This window comes from Corythoichthys intestinalis, chromosome 6, assembly GCF_030265065.1.
Source record: "Corythoichthys intestinalis isolate RoL2023-P3 chromosome 6, ASM3026506v1, whole genome shotgun sequence".
Lineage (NCBI taxonomy): Eukaryota > Metazoa > Chordata > Actinopteri > Syngnathiformes > Syngnathidae > Corythoichthys > Corythoichthys intestinalis.
Window position 1 is genome coordinate 17,282 of NC_080400.1, and position 16,985 is coordinate 34,266.

The 16,985-nt window shown below is 43.4% G+C and overlaps 1 protein-coding gene across 8 annotated transcripts in view; it reads right to left on the minus strand.

Annotated features, from left to right (window-relative positions):
* Positions 1–245: 245 nt before the first annotated feature.
* LOC130917906 (stAR-related lipid transfer protein 13-like) overlaps positions 246–16,985 on the minus strand; it is a 109,731-nt gene continuing 92,991 nt past the window's right edge. For 7 of the 8 annotated variants that reach the window (XM_057839673.1, XM_057839672.1, XM_057839678.1 and 4 more), the window contains 11 exons: positions 12,476–12,539; positions 9,717–11,014; positions 9,470–9,640; positions 8,215–8,374; positions 7,774–7,972; positions 7,330–7,543; positions 5,855–5,969; positions 4,553–4,774; positions 4,261–4,478; positions 1,723–1,899; positions 246–1,010 (listed from right to left, as the gene is read on the minus strand). In XM_057839673.1, coding sequence (XP_057695656.1) covers positions 893–1,010; positions 1,723–1,899; positions 4,261–4,478; positions 4,553–4,774; positions 5,855–5,969; positions 7,330–7,543; positions 7,774–7,972; positions 8,215–8,374; positions 9,470–9,640; positions 9,717–11,014; positions 12,476–12,539 — 2,956 coding nt within the window. In that variant the 3' untranslated portion in view covers positions 246–892. Of the gene's footprint in view, positions 1,011–1,722; positions 1,900–4,260; positions 4,479–4,552; positions 4,775–5,854; positions 5,970–7,329; positions 7,544–7,773; positions 7,973–8,076; positions 8,375–9,469; positions 9,641–9,716; positions 11,015–12,475; positions 12,540–16,985 lie in introns of those variants that run through there. The other variant, XR_009063532.1, reaches the window with a different exon arrangement.

Sequence of the window (16,985 nt, forward strand, 5' to 3'; positions counted from 1 at the left end):
TTTTGTATGTAAAATTGTTTGTGTAGTTTTCACGGTGCTCAGTCTGCTAACGCAGGTGGAGGGAATAATAAACTGGAAGAAACTATCGCATCAGTCGAGAATAAGTCGTTTTTTTTGTTTGTTTTTTTTAATCAATCAATGGACAACTACAATCACTGCATTCATTAAATGCTTTTGTCTCTCGTCACATCGTTCTTAAAAAATCAGCGCTGCCTCAAAATGACCAAATGAATGGAACGCCGATGTTAGAATTCCGACAGTTTTAATAAAAAGAACAGACGTCTTTTGTCGTACAAGCAGGTTTAACCAAGTCAAGCCTTGAGTCGTTCACAAACACGCGGTCCAAGTTGAACAAAAACAATTGACATGAATTCCAATACTGAAGTAAAACCAGTTTACATTGTTCTTAATCATGACTCATGAATCTGGAACTATGAACCCCTTCACAAATATATACATTTTGTTTACATGTACAATATATTTACACATTTATATACACGGACAATAATAATTATAGCTTTATATCTTCAAATGATCAATATGCACATGCTTCTCAGAAGCGTAGAAGAGCTTGAATGTCCTAGACATTGTATATCATAACAGTTATGAATAATACGGATACAACAGTACACTATGGAATTTTTTTTCTAATATCAATGTAGATTAAATTCCACAATTTTGGCAGGATGATTCATTTCCCTATGAGTAAATACGCTCAAGATGTCCTCGTTTGTTTTGTGCAAAAACGGAGGAGCTTAATATTATTCATTTTCTATACCCCTTTTCCTCACGAGGGTGCTTAATATTATAATACACATGATATATTTCAAATGTGCCTTAGGTTTGGGGTTCTTAACACAGTCTTTTGAACTTCACAATTCCCAAGAAGGGATCATATTTTGGTCTCCGGACCGTCCGTAATGAGCGGCTGAAAAGAATTGCGGATGCGAGCGGCTTCTGCGGCACAAAGATGGCCAAAGGCTTTGTTATACCAGTCCGGAGTCCTTCCCCTGAAAGACAAACAGCACTCTTTGATTAATGTGACACACAGTATGTTATACACACAGCTATTGAAACATACAGTGCCAATGACAGTGATAGATGTCCATTCTATTTTGACTGGGGACCAGGGGAAGAGCTTGCAACTACAGCCGGGCCTCTAAAGGCCGTGGTTGGGCGAGGGGAGGGTCAATGAATTGGATGTCTAGCGCCCACAATGGCAGCCAGTGAGTGAGTGAAGATTTTGCTTGCAACCTATTGGTTCTTTTTTTTTTTTTTTTTAAACAGACAGTAACAACTTATAAAAACAGAATATCAATTCTTGGTAGGAGCACATCGTTAACCTTTTGAGCTACTAAGTACCGAGAAATAAACCCTTGTTGACATATGGTCACACCCTTAGCGGAAACTGGGTCGAAAACGCTAATTAAGAGCTAAATGTTGCAGACCCCTGAGCTACAGTAATTTTACTTGAATACAAATGTAATTTGTATGTGCAGAAAATGCATTTGGAGTTCTAGCAATAGTGGAAAACACATTTGTTGTCGCTGCAACACGAGGAATTCAGTATGATGGATAGTCCATTTTGACATAAAGGGCAGGTGGAAATCGTTCTCTCAACACGGATTGAACATCCATCACCGCCAATAGCACTTATGACATGAAGATGACAAACTTACTTGTTCAAAATCTATACTTATGGTAAATCTTGTTGCCACTTACTTCAAATCCACTCTGCAAATGTGAGTCAGTCTGGACTTTCCTGAGCCACAGGGTTCCAGAAGGTAATTGGACTCCAGCACAATCGCTCGTACCACTCCGACGGGAGGACAATCCTCGTGCTCAACAGAGACAGAAACCAGGGAACACGCGCCTTTGGGCAAGTCTGTCCTCCATGACCTGGAATAAAATGACACTTTCAGACTAAACGGACTGACATAAACAAGCAACGGCTCTTTCGTTTACAATCGTTAGCTATGTTGCTGACAAAGCCTGAAATTGTCTAGAAGTTGGAATACTCTGTAATGTCAAATACCCACACTTTTTATTTTAGGCATCACACATCCTTGAAGAAAACAGAACCTCTCTTTTTGTTGTGTCTTTTTTTCTGCTTACTTCCAATGGCATCTAAATTAGCGCCAACTAGTGCACAAACTAATAGGTTGGTGTCGGATACGCAATGCACATCTACAATTAAGTCGGAACCAGGAGTGGGTAGAGTAACCGCAAAATCAGACTCAAGTACAGGTACAAAAAGTATTGAGTGAAAAGAATACCCGACTTATGAGTTGTGGTTTCAATGCTTGATTTTTTTTTTTTTTTTTTTTTTTAAACAATGGTATTAATTTTTTTCCTCAGCACATCATCATCTATAGACTAATTCGAATACAGGTTTGTGGACATCGCCCTCTAGTGGTGACTGCCATTTACTGAGGTGTTAACACATGGCCGTGGCGCAGTTGACGGCTCGAGTTGTCCTGGGACCAAACGGTCAATGGTTCGAATCCCCAGCTACAATTGCCCACTGTCGAAGTGCCCTTGAGCAAGGCACTGAACCCTAATTCGCCCTCAATGGCTTGGCAGCGCCTTGCATGGCAGCAGCATCATTGGTGTGTGACAGGCTAAATGTGAGTCAATGTAAACAGTAACGTTTGCTGCTAGGGTTGCCAACTCCCTGAATATAAAAATAAGGGGGGACACCTCATTGGTAGAGCCGATGAAAAGCGTTTTTTTTAATTTTTTTTAATTGATACAGTAAATAGAATCATTTTACCCGACCTGAATTAGCTGCACATTAGAGCACATCGAAAAACAATAATTATTGGCAATGTATTTTTAATATTTTTTTTTAAGTGCAAACATAAACTGAGGTGCGTTCAAAGTACCCTCATCAATAACAGTTTGGCAAACGATCACTCCAAATATAATGTGAAAATGCAAACGAAATTGACGGAACACAAAAAATTGAATACATATACTGAAAATACAGTACACAGAGAAGAGCAAGAAAACAAATGATCATCATTTTGAACATGCTTTATACTCAAGCTTCACTCAAACTTCTTACCTCCCACACTCTATATTGTCTTCCGGTACATATGGAGATGAGTTGGATTGTCATTGTTGTCAGCTCAGTGGTCGGAAAACAGGAGACACGGGGGGTATGCATTCCCCTATACGATCTTGAAGAGCACCAAAGCAGTATTTGTTCGTTCTCCAACCCCCCCACTATTTTCGATTTTCATGACAGTACAGAACAGAGCGCGTACCTTGTAGGCTTAACACTGGAATGCGTACTTTTGTTTCTAAATACGGGAGGATCCTGTTACTCAATTGACGGACGGCTGGCAATTCTATCATCTTCTTGCTTTGTGTGCTGCGGGCGGCACACCCCGGCAATGGCGGACATTTTGCTCGGATTCGTGTATATTTACTGTTATTATCATACTGTACACTAACCTATTACACGACCATATCAGGCCAAAGAACTACACACAAAAATCATCAAATTACGACTAGAAAATTCTACAGAAATAAAACACCACCTGTCCAAACAGCATGAGTGCCCTCATGTGGAGAAAACATATTTCCTACCATGAGAATAAAACGATCACGGTCCGTCCGTGCTCAATCAAAACTGTGTGGCGCGATTTGGAGTCATATTGGCAACAGCGCTCTATGCCAAATCGTTTATTATTTACCTTGCTTTAAAGACGTGGCCTGCGTGATCATAGGACTTCCGGCTGAAAGCTCGTCTGTGGTCTTGTGACTGTATTGAGACGTACGATTGGTAAAATGGAGACGTGATTATTGTTGCGCAATGTAATCGGTGAAACTGCTAGAACCGATAGCTATAGCTATAATGGAATCATGTGGTTATTGTTGTGAAGTATGGTGAAATAGGTAAAGCCACTAGCTTGCTATAGCTAGACAATAACGTGCATTACAGAGTTTAAGGGGGTGCCTCTACGTCGCCCGGTTTCTGGGCATAAAGTGGGTGTGGTTGGGCGAGGGGAGGGTCGAACAGAAAGGTAAAATGATTCTTGGAGCTCTAAAATAGTGTTGAATTGTCCCGTTTACACTGATGGCACCCAGGCCCTGTTCACATTTGTTTCGCCACTGGTCATACGGTACAAAACTTTGGAACGTTGGATCTTAAAAACGTCATAATGCTAATAATTATGCTAAAAGACTTATTATTGGGATGAACCTGACAAGCTCTTTTTTAATAAGCTATGATACGTGGATGAATTCGCTCACCTGAGAACCACAAAGTCTCGGCTAGGGTGAGGCGGCATCCGATTGAGGACGTACTGAAACACCTCCGTCTGCTTGTCTAGCGTCTCGCACACTTTCCACTGCAACAGGTCAACATCCCACATGTGGCGCTCCCGCAGCACGCGGTTCAACACGACGGACGGCGGCGCTTCCACCTCCACGGACGTCCTCCAGCGTTTCAGCGGGTTTCCGTCGCCCACCTGGAGACGAGAGGAACTCGCGTGACACGCAGTAACGACCGGGGCGGGTAAGAAAGTCACGTGAAATTTTTTGCCTTTTTGTAGTATAGCTCTGTGTTATCGGAACTGCCGCAAGACACCCAGTATTTGGATTTTTCGCGGGCCTCCTTCAGCAGGTTTTCCAACTGTCCCTCCATGTGGTTCCGGTGCGTTTCGTCGTCATCCTCCAGCTGCTTGTAAAGCTCCTCAAAGGCCGGCGCGTGGAGGTCGGCCTCCACGTACGAATTGCGCGACTGGGTCACCATTTCGTGAGGTATCTAATTGGCAAACAAGACCGATCGTAAGCGCGGGCGTCGCCAGACGTATTCCACTGGGGCACGTGCCCCAAGTATAAATTTCACAGGTAAAGAAATAAATACTTTGAAGTCTACATAGCAGAATGCTCCTATTCAATATGGTCATTTTACTCTGTTAACAGAGATACACAATCTGCACATGGCTCCTTAATAGGATCATTTATGCACGTAGCTTTGGCTGTGATAGCAATACGAGTTGATACTTCCGCAAAGCGCCATCGGCAGCTATGCTGCGTTCATGTGTAATGGGAGATCTGAGTACCTGAGTTGGAAAATTGTTCTGATGTGTTGTACAGCAGTAATCTGAGATAAAAAAATGGTTGCTACAAAGTAGCGCAGCCTATTGTAATGCTCCAACAATACATCACAAGTTGAGTGATTGTTTGGTGCGTTTTGTAGAAACCATGTAATAGAGAATCATTTTTTCGATATACTCCAACAACACGTGAATGCAATATCAATATTAGGGTTTGTGTGCCAAACTGCCAATCACGGCAATCACAGTGCAAGTGACATCCTCCCACCTCCTATACAGGTTGGTGCCCATCCTTGTTTTTCATTTTATCTCTGTGATGATGTTCGTTTGGTCACCTATTCCCATTAATTGTGAATTGAAATGATTCAACTTTTAAGTGAGAGGCTCTCACTCAAGAGCTTCGAGTTGATACAGCATGTGGTATTTGAGCTGTATCAATACTGATGCTATTTATTGCTATTTGTTTATATGACCTAAATGAATCAAATCAATCTGTATGAATGAATTGCCTAGCTTTGTGATCTGACGTCTAACAATTTTGTACAGTATGTGTGCTCATCATCATGTCCGGCTGTTTTACAAGCATCTTGTCACTGCAGTCCCTGTAATCTGTAACAAGATGTCTTCTTTTTTTTCTATCTGACTCAAACAGCATTACTCTTGCAAATGGATATTAGAAAGTTATTAGCTTGCAGCAAGGAGGGTTACGGTACTGTATTAGGTCTAGCGACGCCCCTGATTGCGAGATGCTCCGAGCTCCGAGACCAAATCGCTGACTGTTGTACCTCAAAGAGACGGTTGCACTCCGTGATCATGTGTGCGAGACCCTGCGTTGCTGCTAAAGTCTCATTCAGGTCCTTCTGGTCGGGTCTTCCGCTCGCGTACTTCTTCTGTATCGCCCTGAGGGTTAAGGCGACACAAAGCCTATTAGACCAGAGTACTGTAATCGACATCTTGAAGCTGCGCGCACTCGGCAGGGTGACGCCTTTGATCCTTTTGGGCAACAATTTTATGGCGGTAAATGAGAGAGCTTTGCTTTGTGTGTCATAAAACCCGCAGAGCCGCCCATCTTTTGAAAAGAGGGTTGGAAAAAATGGAGTCTCGGATAAAGATAGTGAATGACGGATTATAAGAGAAATTGCCAAGGTAAATTTGATGTGAACGGGTCACTTTCTGCTGACTTTGAAGCATCTGTGACTTCCTGTAGCTATCGGGTCACTTCCTGTTGATTTTGGGGCATTTGGAGTTCCTGTTGATTTCGGGTACACTTCCTGGTGTAAATAGGGTTATACTTATACAGCGCTTTTCCACCTTTCAAGGCACTCAAAGCGCTTTACACCATCTCGCCATCCACCTACTGGTGACGCAGAACCAGGAGCAACGTGGGGTTCAGTGTCTTGCTCAAGGACACTTAGGCGAGTTCATCAGGGCGGAGAATAGAACCCACAACCTCTGGGTTGGGGGACAACTACTCTACCACTGAGCCACACCACCCCGGATATATTGGGTCAGTTCCTGTTGATTTTCAGGTATTCCAGGGTCACTTCCTGTAGATATCGGGTCACTTTCTGTTGACTTTGAGGCATCTTGGACTCCCTGTTTATTTTGGGTTCATTTCCAGGTCACTTCACGTTCACATTGGGTCACTTTCAGTTGATATTGGGGGGATTCGGGGAGACTTCCTGTTGATTTGGGGGTATTTCAGCTTCACTTCCTGGACATATTGGGTGACTTGCTGTATATTTCATGTTCACTTCCTGTTGATTTCAAGACATACCAGGCTCCCTTCCTGTAGATATTGGGTCACTTCTTTCTTTCACGGTCACTTCCATCCCTACATTTCGGGGTCGCTTCTTGGTGATATCAGCTCACTTGGGTTGGAAATCGAGAGGAGTGAATGGAAGTTTTTGAGCTATTGAAATAAACTGGCGGCTTTGAACAGGTCCATTGGAAATCAATGGGAAATTTTGCCAATTAGAAATCAACGGGAATGTTTTTGGCCAAACTCATGGGCATGATTTAAAAAAAGCTTATGATTGAGGGAGGTCGAGAGCAAATCTCCTCAAACGCATGGTGGTGGTGGTGCATTCGACAAACCGAGGTTTTAATTGTTCATGAATGACTAAATGTATTTAGCTTAAGTATTCATTACTTTATTTTGGATCCTGAATTGTGAGTTCATTGAAGATAATTTCAAAATCTGTAAAAAGTCTTTGAAATGAATAGAATGCGTGTGTATTTTGTGCAAAAGAAAACTGACCTCGGCGAAAGATTGTCCTTCTTGAGTATGTTGAGATGGAAAAGGGAGGGCGCCAGGCACACGGCAATATTCGTGGGCGTCATCTGGTTCTCCTCCACCGAGGACGTGACGTCACTCAGGAAACAAAGCAACGTTTGAAGCACCTCTCGGTTTTCGTCCGACATCAACATGATGGCGGCCTGGACGGCCTGGAATCTTTGGTCTTTCGGTACATCTGTGGGTTTAAAAAATTTTCAGTCTTTAGTGTCGAAGCAGAGTGCATGGATTCAAGTGAAAAACATTGCCGATACTAAACATTGGATGGGATAATATTGCTGAGGTGGTATTTCAGATACTTGATTCAGTTGCGGTGGATCGACCATTATTCATGAATTAGACATGGACAATGATTTCCGTCATTACGACGGAGGACTTTCACGCTTGAGAGTCCAGTAGTGTCCTTACATTGGTAGATATGGAGGAAGGTTTCTCCCAACTTGCTGGTGAGAAGCGGCTCAGGCAGATCCCGGAAGAACTGCTTCACCATGTCCGCCACGTCGTAAGCGGACTGGTCGTCGTAGTTCACGTTGTCGGGAGCGCTTTCGTTCATCTGCCTTAGCGCTTGGATTCTGGACTTGACCCCCGACTTACGAAACAGTCCCACCTAACAGCCAAACAAACATCGTGTGGATATCATGCGAGGACAGCTCCGGCTGGGCGTGACGTGAGAGCGCGGTGTCGCGCTTTCATTGTTCGCACTGTTCTTACGCATCTACTGTATCGCACGAGAGCCTGTGCCATTGTCAGCGGGAAGCCAACACCTCTTTTATGCGCAGAAGATAATGCCAATAGCTTGTTACGTCATTTGTAGGCGCACGCGACCTGAGAGCGTGCACTCTGGCTAACCTGGTCGAGACACTGGCTCCTCAGGTACCGCAGGGCCTGCTGCAAGCCGAGGGGCAGCGGTTGTCCGGATCGCTGTACGTGAACTATAAGAGGTACGCCAAACACGTTCTTATCCTTGTAGTCCGGGACTTTCATTCGCTTCATGAACTTTGGTACTGCCCTAGTAGACACAAGAGCACATGATGTCAAATGCAGATGGTACCTCGAGATACGATGTGTCAAGATTTTGACTGTAAATGTAGAGAGAAACCAAATGTACACACCACTATGCTGGTGTATATGAAACTAAAGAAGAATGACTTACAAGCAATGCTTTTTCAAGGGACTAACAGCGAGATGAAGAAGCTGGCAAACAATGGCTGCCCGAGTTAGCTCGTCTGACTTTTAGCACTCCGTGTTTTCTACGAGTTTGAGTAGTCACGTGATAACGTCTGTAGAATGAGCCAAACTAGCTACACTTAAGCGCTACTAGGGGCGACAAAGCCCTATTGATCAGAATCTGTCCCTTCGTGCTCAGTAAAAAGAACCTTCTTTCCTGTTGGTATCATTTTCGGAAATGGCCTCACTCGAAAGGTAAGGTTTCACTTCATTTTTATTTATCCGCATTATTTTACGAAAAATCATTCATCATATGAAATACATACTGTGATAGATAATTCCCGCTCATAGGGATGCAATAATGGAACTACATTTGATTATAAATGTAAGGAAATATACACACCAGAATGTGCTACACAGTGATCATGTACATAAAACAAAAGAATATGACTTACAAGCGATGCTTTTTTTAAGGCACTAACTGCAAGATGAAATAAGTCGCAAATAATGGCAACCCGAGTTCGCTCGTGTTTTAGCACTCTGTGTTTGCTATGAGATCAAGTAGTCATGTGATGACATCTGCAAAATGAGCTGGAACCTAACAAACAAGATGCTGTACAAAATTAAGCGGTGCCAGGGGTCAACTAAGACCTGAAGGTCAGACTCTTTCCCATCATGCTCAGTACCAAGAAACTAAACCCTATCGCTTTCTTTACTCGAAAGGCAAGGTTCTACATATTGCTATTAAAGGTTAGGTTTATAGGTTTTGCTAGAGCTTGGAACCAATTAGGCGAGTAACATGTCAAACACAATTCCTTATACGAAAAAAATCATGATACAAAAGCCACTCCGGAACAAATTCATGACGCATCTTGAGGTACCGCTGTACATTTCCAGATTCAGTTGTGCTGTAATATAGCGTTTTAAAGATGCTGACCAGGTCCAGCCGTGCTTGTTTGACAAGGAGTACTTTTCCATGATGGCAGTAAGACGGAGCAGAGAGAACTTCTGTAACAAACTCAGCTGGCCGGCCGATTGGTTGGTTATCTGCAGGGACGCCACCGAGCGGCTGAGACGATCGGATATCTGAAAGCTGGGCCAGCGTAACCTGGAGCACAAAAAACCTTAGCAAAGTCAGTCTCTTCAAGAATGTCTGAGGATAATGGTTTGAACGCGAGTCTTACCGACTGGGTCTTGTAAGCGAAGCCCCCACTCCAGAGTCCCTCCTTTCCCCGAGCCCGGTCGCTTCGACGTCCCAAAGAGAAACTCCGTCTCCGGCGCTCGGCCGAGTCCGGCTTTCTGTCGCTGAATCCGCCTCCAAATCGAGCGCGATTTGAGCGGTGCGTTCCCTTGTTCCGTCCGACCACGACACACCTCGACCGCCCGGCAGCACATTTTTGGACCAACGGTCTACGATCTGCTGCAGACCACTTACGTGCATTAAAATGTCATCCAGGTGGGGAAAGAGGTCTTCTTTCTCCAGATCTATGAGATCCCCAGTGCTGGCGTAGAGATGAGAACCGGGGACGTTATCGTAAACGCTGATGCGGCTTCCTCGGGAACAGCGCTGCGTAACTGACTCGGATTCTTGCCGGCATGAAATCAGCATCGTGTCTAAATGCACGCTGCCGGCGTGCCAGTCGATCGGGGCCCCGTTGGTTGGCGAAAGGCTTTCTATCGACAGCGCTTTGGGGAAGGTTCCCGGCTTGTGGTCGTTAGGAATGTGGACCAGCAGGTCCTCGTAGGAGCAGAATTCATTAAGGCGATTGTGTTCCGCAACTCGGTCGCCTGAGAGAACGTCCACGTCTTCCAAATACATGCCGCTTCGCTTGTGGTCGGCCCGGTACGCTTTTCGGTCTTTAAGGTTGGGCGTGCTGCCGGCGCTTCCGCTGGAATGGCCGCTACCTTCGCTGCCGGACTGGGACGGAACTTTGCGGGACGGGGGCTCCGGAGTTCCGCCGTCTCCGTTTATGATCTCGGCGCAGGGTATCGTCTTTAGAGCGCGGACTTCCCTCTGAACCACCGGAGCGCTAATGACCAACGTCTTGCGACCTCTCGTCACGGCGCCCCTGGAACGCAGCGTCTCCATGCGTTTCAGGAAGTCTTTGGCACGGGTGCGACTCGTCTTGGCGTGCTTGCGAGGCAGCGAGCCGTAATGCGGAAAATGAGACATTGTCAGCGACGTGGAGTCCGGCATGACTACGGAATCCCAGCGGGTGCGGTCGGAACCGTCCGAGTCCTCGGCGCTGAGACCCCGAGGACCGCTGCCCTCGCTGGATACTTCGGGCTCGCTGAGGTCCGTCAGAACGCTTTCGCTGCTGGTCGCGGTTCTGAGAGGCGGGTCGTCCCCCGCCGACGGATCCGATCCTCGATTACCCAGAAGACGGTCAATGTCTTGCAGCCTGGACCAGCGCCGGCTGCTCCATTCAAAGGTCCATTTGTCACTGATGGCAAACAGGTCCTCCTCATCAGAGTCTTCGCTCTTGTGGATGACATGAAACATCATCAAATCAGCAAGTCGCAACGCGGTACAACATCACGTGCATGAATGTGCTATTTATTACCAACATCTGCTATTACCAGAATAGACAAGACACATTAATGAGGATGAACTACTCTCGCACTAGAGCATTTCTCCTTTGTGTAATCAGTCAGAAACCTATTTAAAAGGTAAATAGGTTAGCCCGCCACGTATAGGATTACAGACAGTGAGTGTATCATTATCACCAGGAAAGACAATAGCCGCGCGCCGGTGGAAGCGTCTGCTCGGACTTAATAAAGTTATACAGTCAGGAAACGGAGATACAACACAACTCATTTGAAAACAGACGGCTATAAATAGAGTGTGCTTATAAAAATACGAACGAAGTAGACAGATGCCAAGGAAATCGCTGATTTATGTCCGCCGTGTTTGGTTTTCGTTCCATGTAAACGATGCCATGATGATAAACATCCTGGTAAATTCCCTGCACAAACCGTGTTGGCCACTGGTGCTCTCTGTGCGGGGAGGGTTGCTGACGCCATTTTATAACCCGGACAATACGTCATTTTTAGTCGGCATCGGCTGTCCCAATGTAGGTCAAATCATGTTTTGTTCCAGAGGGAGCGTTATCGACCTCGTAACTGCAACCAATTCAAACTCATCAAGACTGTATTTAAGCCAAGGCAATCCAAGAGAGGTGCCGAGATATTAACTTGCTGGGCGCCATTCGACACCTCTGCCGCCCTTGTTTTGAAATCCCCAACGTTGTGCTGGTATTTGAGTGTATTTGTTTTGTTGCCTTATCGGCTCTTTGCCTACCGCTTGACTTAGTGTTATTCATCCCCGTCGACCTACTGTCACATACCCTTTGTGTTATTCCCCCTTTTCCACTATCGCGTGTATTTTTGTTAGTATATAATACACCCTTGAACGCTTCCCTCCGTTGTTTTCTGCTGTGAGGTACATATTTGTTCCCGCAGTTGCGGACCCTAACTTCGGCAACAAAATAAACCACGCATTTCCAAAGATGTACGATGGACTCTTTTCCTCGACTCTATGATCTAGATTTTTGGCATAACTAACGAATTTTAATTTCATTATGTTTTTAGTTGAATTTAGCCATTTCCAGCTTGCTAAGTTGTTAATTGCGATGTTTGTTAACCTTTTTTCGTCTAACTGTGAAGAAAGAGGAAATGACGATCGGCCGTCCATGATATTTACGTCATCGGCCATCGAGCCCTGACACAGGAATTCCATTGTTTTCACTAAAGCCTCGTCCCGGGACCTTCACGGGTATTATACTAAGACGCTGCCCGTTTAAATCCCGCGATTCTCACGGTGTTTCGGCATGTGTGAAAGCTGTAGACTACGAATAACATCTAATTCCGAGCGTGGATATTTTGACGCGTGCGAAACTTGGAAAACATAAGTCGGCAGAAAATGAATGGTAAAAATACTTACTTTCTTCTTTGGGAGGTTCACATCAAGTTTCAACGAGGCGCACTTATTTAAGGTGTTGAGTCGTCTGACAAAGAAATACATAGATTAAACAATCAAAATAATTTCTATAGCCCTTTACAAAAACCTGAAAGGCCCTTAAAGTGCTTTACAACAAAGACAAACATGGTTCATGAAAAGAAAAAATAATGCATCACGATAAAAATCAAAACAGTAAATAAAACAATACAACAGATCAAATCCAAAAACATTAAAACCCTTTAGAAATAAAACCAGGCTACCCGAGTCAGGGGAAAAAGCAAATCTGAAAAAGTGTGTCTTTAACAGATTGATACACAACAAGGAATGAATACATTTTCAATAAATCAGCACTCTAGTAACATTCCTTAAGCTGATAATTTCTTTGTAAAGCACAATTCAACATGTCATTCAAAGTGCTTTACCCTAACCTAGTGCTAACCCTTACCAACCTAACTACCTGACATAAAAAAAATAAAATACCAAAACACAATAAAAATTATACATGAAAAATTCATGAAATCACCAGGACAAATAAAAACAATTCAAACGAGAAACACAAATTAAATTAGAAAAATATGAATGAAAAACATAACTTTGCCTTACACCCCCCTCCCCCACGATTTAGAGGAGCTAGCGATTTGATCACATTTCAGAGCTTCAGACAAGGCCGTGACTTAGGGGCGGGTCGCACCCCCGCCCCTAAGGCTAGCTGGGTTCAGACCGCAGGTTTAATGCACAATTCCCACTTGTGGTCATATCTGTGTTTTTGGCGTGCCTGTTCAGACTGCCTTTTTCCATTGAGTCCTTCAAGTATTACGCATGCGCACCGATTCGCAGTCCGATGAGCGCTGAGCAAACTGACCCGCATGCGCAGAAGCATCAAAACAAATGACAACACATGCTGGCTCTTCTAGGTTGATCACATTTTGATTTCCAAAAAGAAGACACAAATAACAGACATAAATAATCCCTGTTTAGTCTTCTATTCAAAGTTTATATGGATTGATAGAACGCATGACGCACACATATGATGAGTTTGCCGCAACTCTCGGCCATTTAAGCAATATTGAAAGATTGCTCATTTGGCGAACAGAAAGAAAACCGAGCATTCTCAAGCTTATCTTTTCTTTACGACTGTGGTCAAGCCCGTCTCCTGCCTGAAAGCAGAGTTCAAGCTAGGTACCAACTAGAGCAGGCCGGTAAACCAAAAATTACCGTCACCGAAATTCTTCACGATGACCGACGTAATTTTGACTATGTCGGCAAATTCGGTAATTTAATAAAACAAGAAAATATAGTCTTTTCATCCCACTTTGACTCTGTGTTGTTCGGCTATGTTCATTCCCCTTTAAGAAAGCAGACAGTGTGCTTACGTATGGAGTCACGTGGTTTTCAGGAAGCCAAACAAACAGAAGCCCGGTAGGCTAACGCCAGCGGTTAACGCTACAAGTAAACGCGATGGAGTCGGGCTTAAGTTAGCTTCGCCAAACTTTCACCCGACATTAAGTAAACTCTTGGCGGGTTCCAGACGGGCTTTCACCCGCTGTCCTCCCTGGTTCTCACAATTTCAGGAGAGGATGCTTTCAGTGCTTTCTTCTGGTAGCCAAGCCACAGGCTAACGCTAGCGGCTAACAGCGGCTACAAATGAACGTGAAAGAGTCGGAAAGCGGCTCTAACCTTGTCGAAACGGCTGAAATTAATGAGTGGACTGGGCACGGACTTCATGTAGCAATCATTATGTCGCGTTATTTGGCATCTCTGTGTGATTTCTCTGAAGGCTTTCATGATGGTAAATCACTCAGCATAAAGTATAATCCAACAGTGAAGCCTATATATAATATGACAGTTTAGTGGCCACAGCTATTTTTCTGTATGTGTTTGCTTTATTCTGCCATCATAAAACCTTAAATGTTTCATTGGCATCAGAGCAATACAGCTTTCATCTGGTTGTGTCTGTGTGGGGGGTGCATGTATTAAAAAATGTTTCGGGGGGGGGGGGGCGGGGGGGGACTGAAACCTTGACGTAAACACTTGTGTTGAATAATTATGTCACAGTAGCCATTACTAATAAGTTGTCTGAAGTGTACTGATAAAGCTGCAAGTCATTTGTGTTCGAATGACATGTTTGCACAGTCGTCATATTGATTTTTATAATGTTGTACATTTTTCAAGTCATACAAGCTGTTATAAATGTTCACACGAGAATTCTTATTGTTTACAAGATTTTTTTAAATACTTAATGTATAGACTGCATGTGCAATTGTTAAATTGAAAGCTGGTAAATAAATTTAACGAGAAACTGTTAAGTTGTATTCCATGCATCTAGGCAAGGCAAGGCAAATGTATTTATATAGCACAATTCAAAGTGCTTTACATCACATGAAGATCATAAAAATCACATTTAAATCAATACAACGTAAAAACCAAGACAATCAAAATCGGAAATAAAATTATACATAAAGATCGCATTTAATCACAAATAGAATAAAAATAAATAAAAATAAAACAAAAACTACTACTAATAATAATAATTGAAATCAGCAATGGAGATAAGCACAAGAGGAATAGAAAGCAAGTCGATTGAAATATATAGACAGTTATGGATATGCAGTGCTAAACAAAAGCGTTTTTAGCCCTGATTTAAAAGAGATAACAGTTTGAGCATACTTCAGACGTTCAGGTAACTTGTTCCAGAGGTGAGGAGCATAATAACTAAATGCTGCCTCACCCTGCTTGGTTCTTGTTCTTGGAACATGCAGGAGACCGGTTCCAGACGACCTTAGGGGTCTAGATGTCTCATAGGAATCTAACAAGTCAAGCATGTATTTTGGTCCAAGGCCATTAAGTGTTTTGTAGACGAGCAGTAGTATTTTATAGTCTATCCTTTGACTCACTGGAAGCCAGTGTAGCGATTTCAAAACCGGTGTAATGTGGTCCAGCTTCCTAGTATTAGTGAGGACTCTGGCTGCAGCATTCTGTACTAGCTGCAGCTTCCTGACTGATTTTTTTATCGAGACCCGTAAATATTCCGTTGCAATAGTCCAATCTGCTGAAAATGAATGCATGCATAAGTTTTTCTATGTCTTGTTGAGTCAGAAGCCCCTTAATTCTGGTTCTATTTTTTAGGTGGTAATAAGCGGATTTAGTGACGGACTTTAGATGGCTATCCAATTTTAGGTCTGAGTCAATAATTACGCCAAGGCTTCTGACTTGATTTGTAGCTGTAAGTGACATTGTGCTAAGTTGCCTGCTTATCTTTGACCTTTCCTTTTTTGGCCCAAAAATGATCACCTCTGTCTTCTCCACATTTAACTGGAGAAAATTCTGGAACATTCATTCATTGATTTGATGAATGCATTTACTCAGGGAGACTAAGGGACTATAATCATGTGGGGACACAGAAATGTACAGTTGTGTGTCATCTGCATAGGCGTAATAGGAGATGTCATACTGTTCCATTATCTGAGCTAACGGAAGCATATAGATGTTAAATAAGAGTGGTCCAAGAATTGACCCTTGAGGGACTCCACACGTGAATTTGGTTCTTTCTGACGGATAGTTTCCGATTGGCACAAAGAAATCCCTATCATGTAGATAGGATGTGAACCACTGAAGAATAGTGTCAGTAAGCCCTACCCACTGTTCCAATCTGCTGAGTAGTATGTTGTGATCAACCGTGTCGAATGCGGCGCTGAGATCCAATAGTAACAGAACAGATGATTTGCCTGCATCGGTATTCCGACGAATATCATTTAGGACTTTGATAAGCACGGTCTCGGTGCTGTGTTGTGGCCGAAATCCAGACTGAAATGAGTTAAAAAGATTGTTTTGCATCATAAAAGTCTGGATCTGTTCGAACACAACCCTTTCGATAATTTTCACCAGGAATGTCAGATTTGATATTGGCCTGTAATTGCTAATGGTTGAGGCATCCAGATTAGGTTTTTTTAGGAGAGGTTTTATTACTGCAGTTTTTAAAGTCTGTGGAAACTCTCCTGTTTGGAGAGAAGTATTTATAATCTGAAGTATGTCTGAGGCTAAGCAATGAAAAACAGATTTGAAAAAGTTTGAAGGAAGGATGTCAAGGCAGCATGTTGTGGGCTTTATTTTTGACACAATTTCTGTTAAAGTGGCATAGTCCAAGAGGCTAAACTGTCTAAGATTGACGTGGGGGACATTTTGGGAGGCATTTAGTGTAACAATTGTTAATCTGGAGTTGCACACAGTCTGTCTAATCTTTATTACTTTGTGTGTAAAGAATGCTGCGAAATCATTACATCTAATCAAATTTTCAAATTATACAACAGTCCGCTTGGGCGAATTTATCGTCATTTATCGTTATCGAGGTAAATCTGCTCAATTTATTGTGATACGTACACTTAAGGCCATATCGCCCAGCCCTAGTACCAACGCTAATGCACGGCTAGCCTTCCTCCCCGCCCGCCTCTCTCGCTCTTTGCTGACCTGAATGAATGAGTAATTGAATGAATAG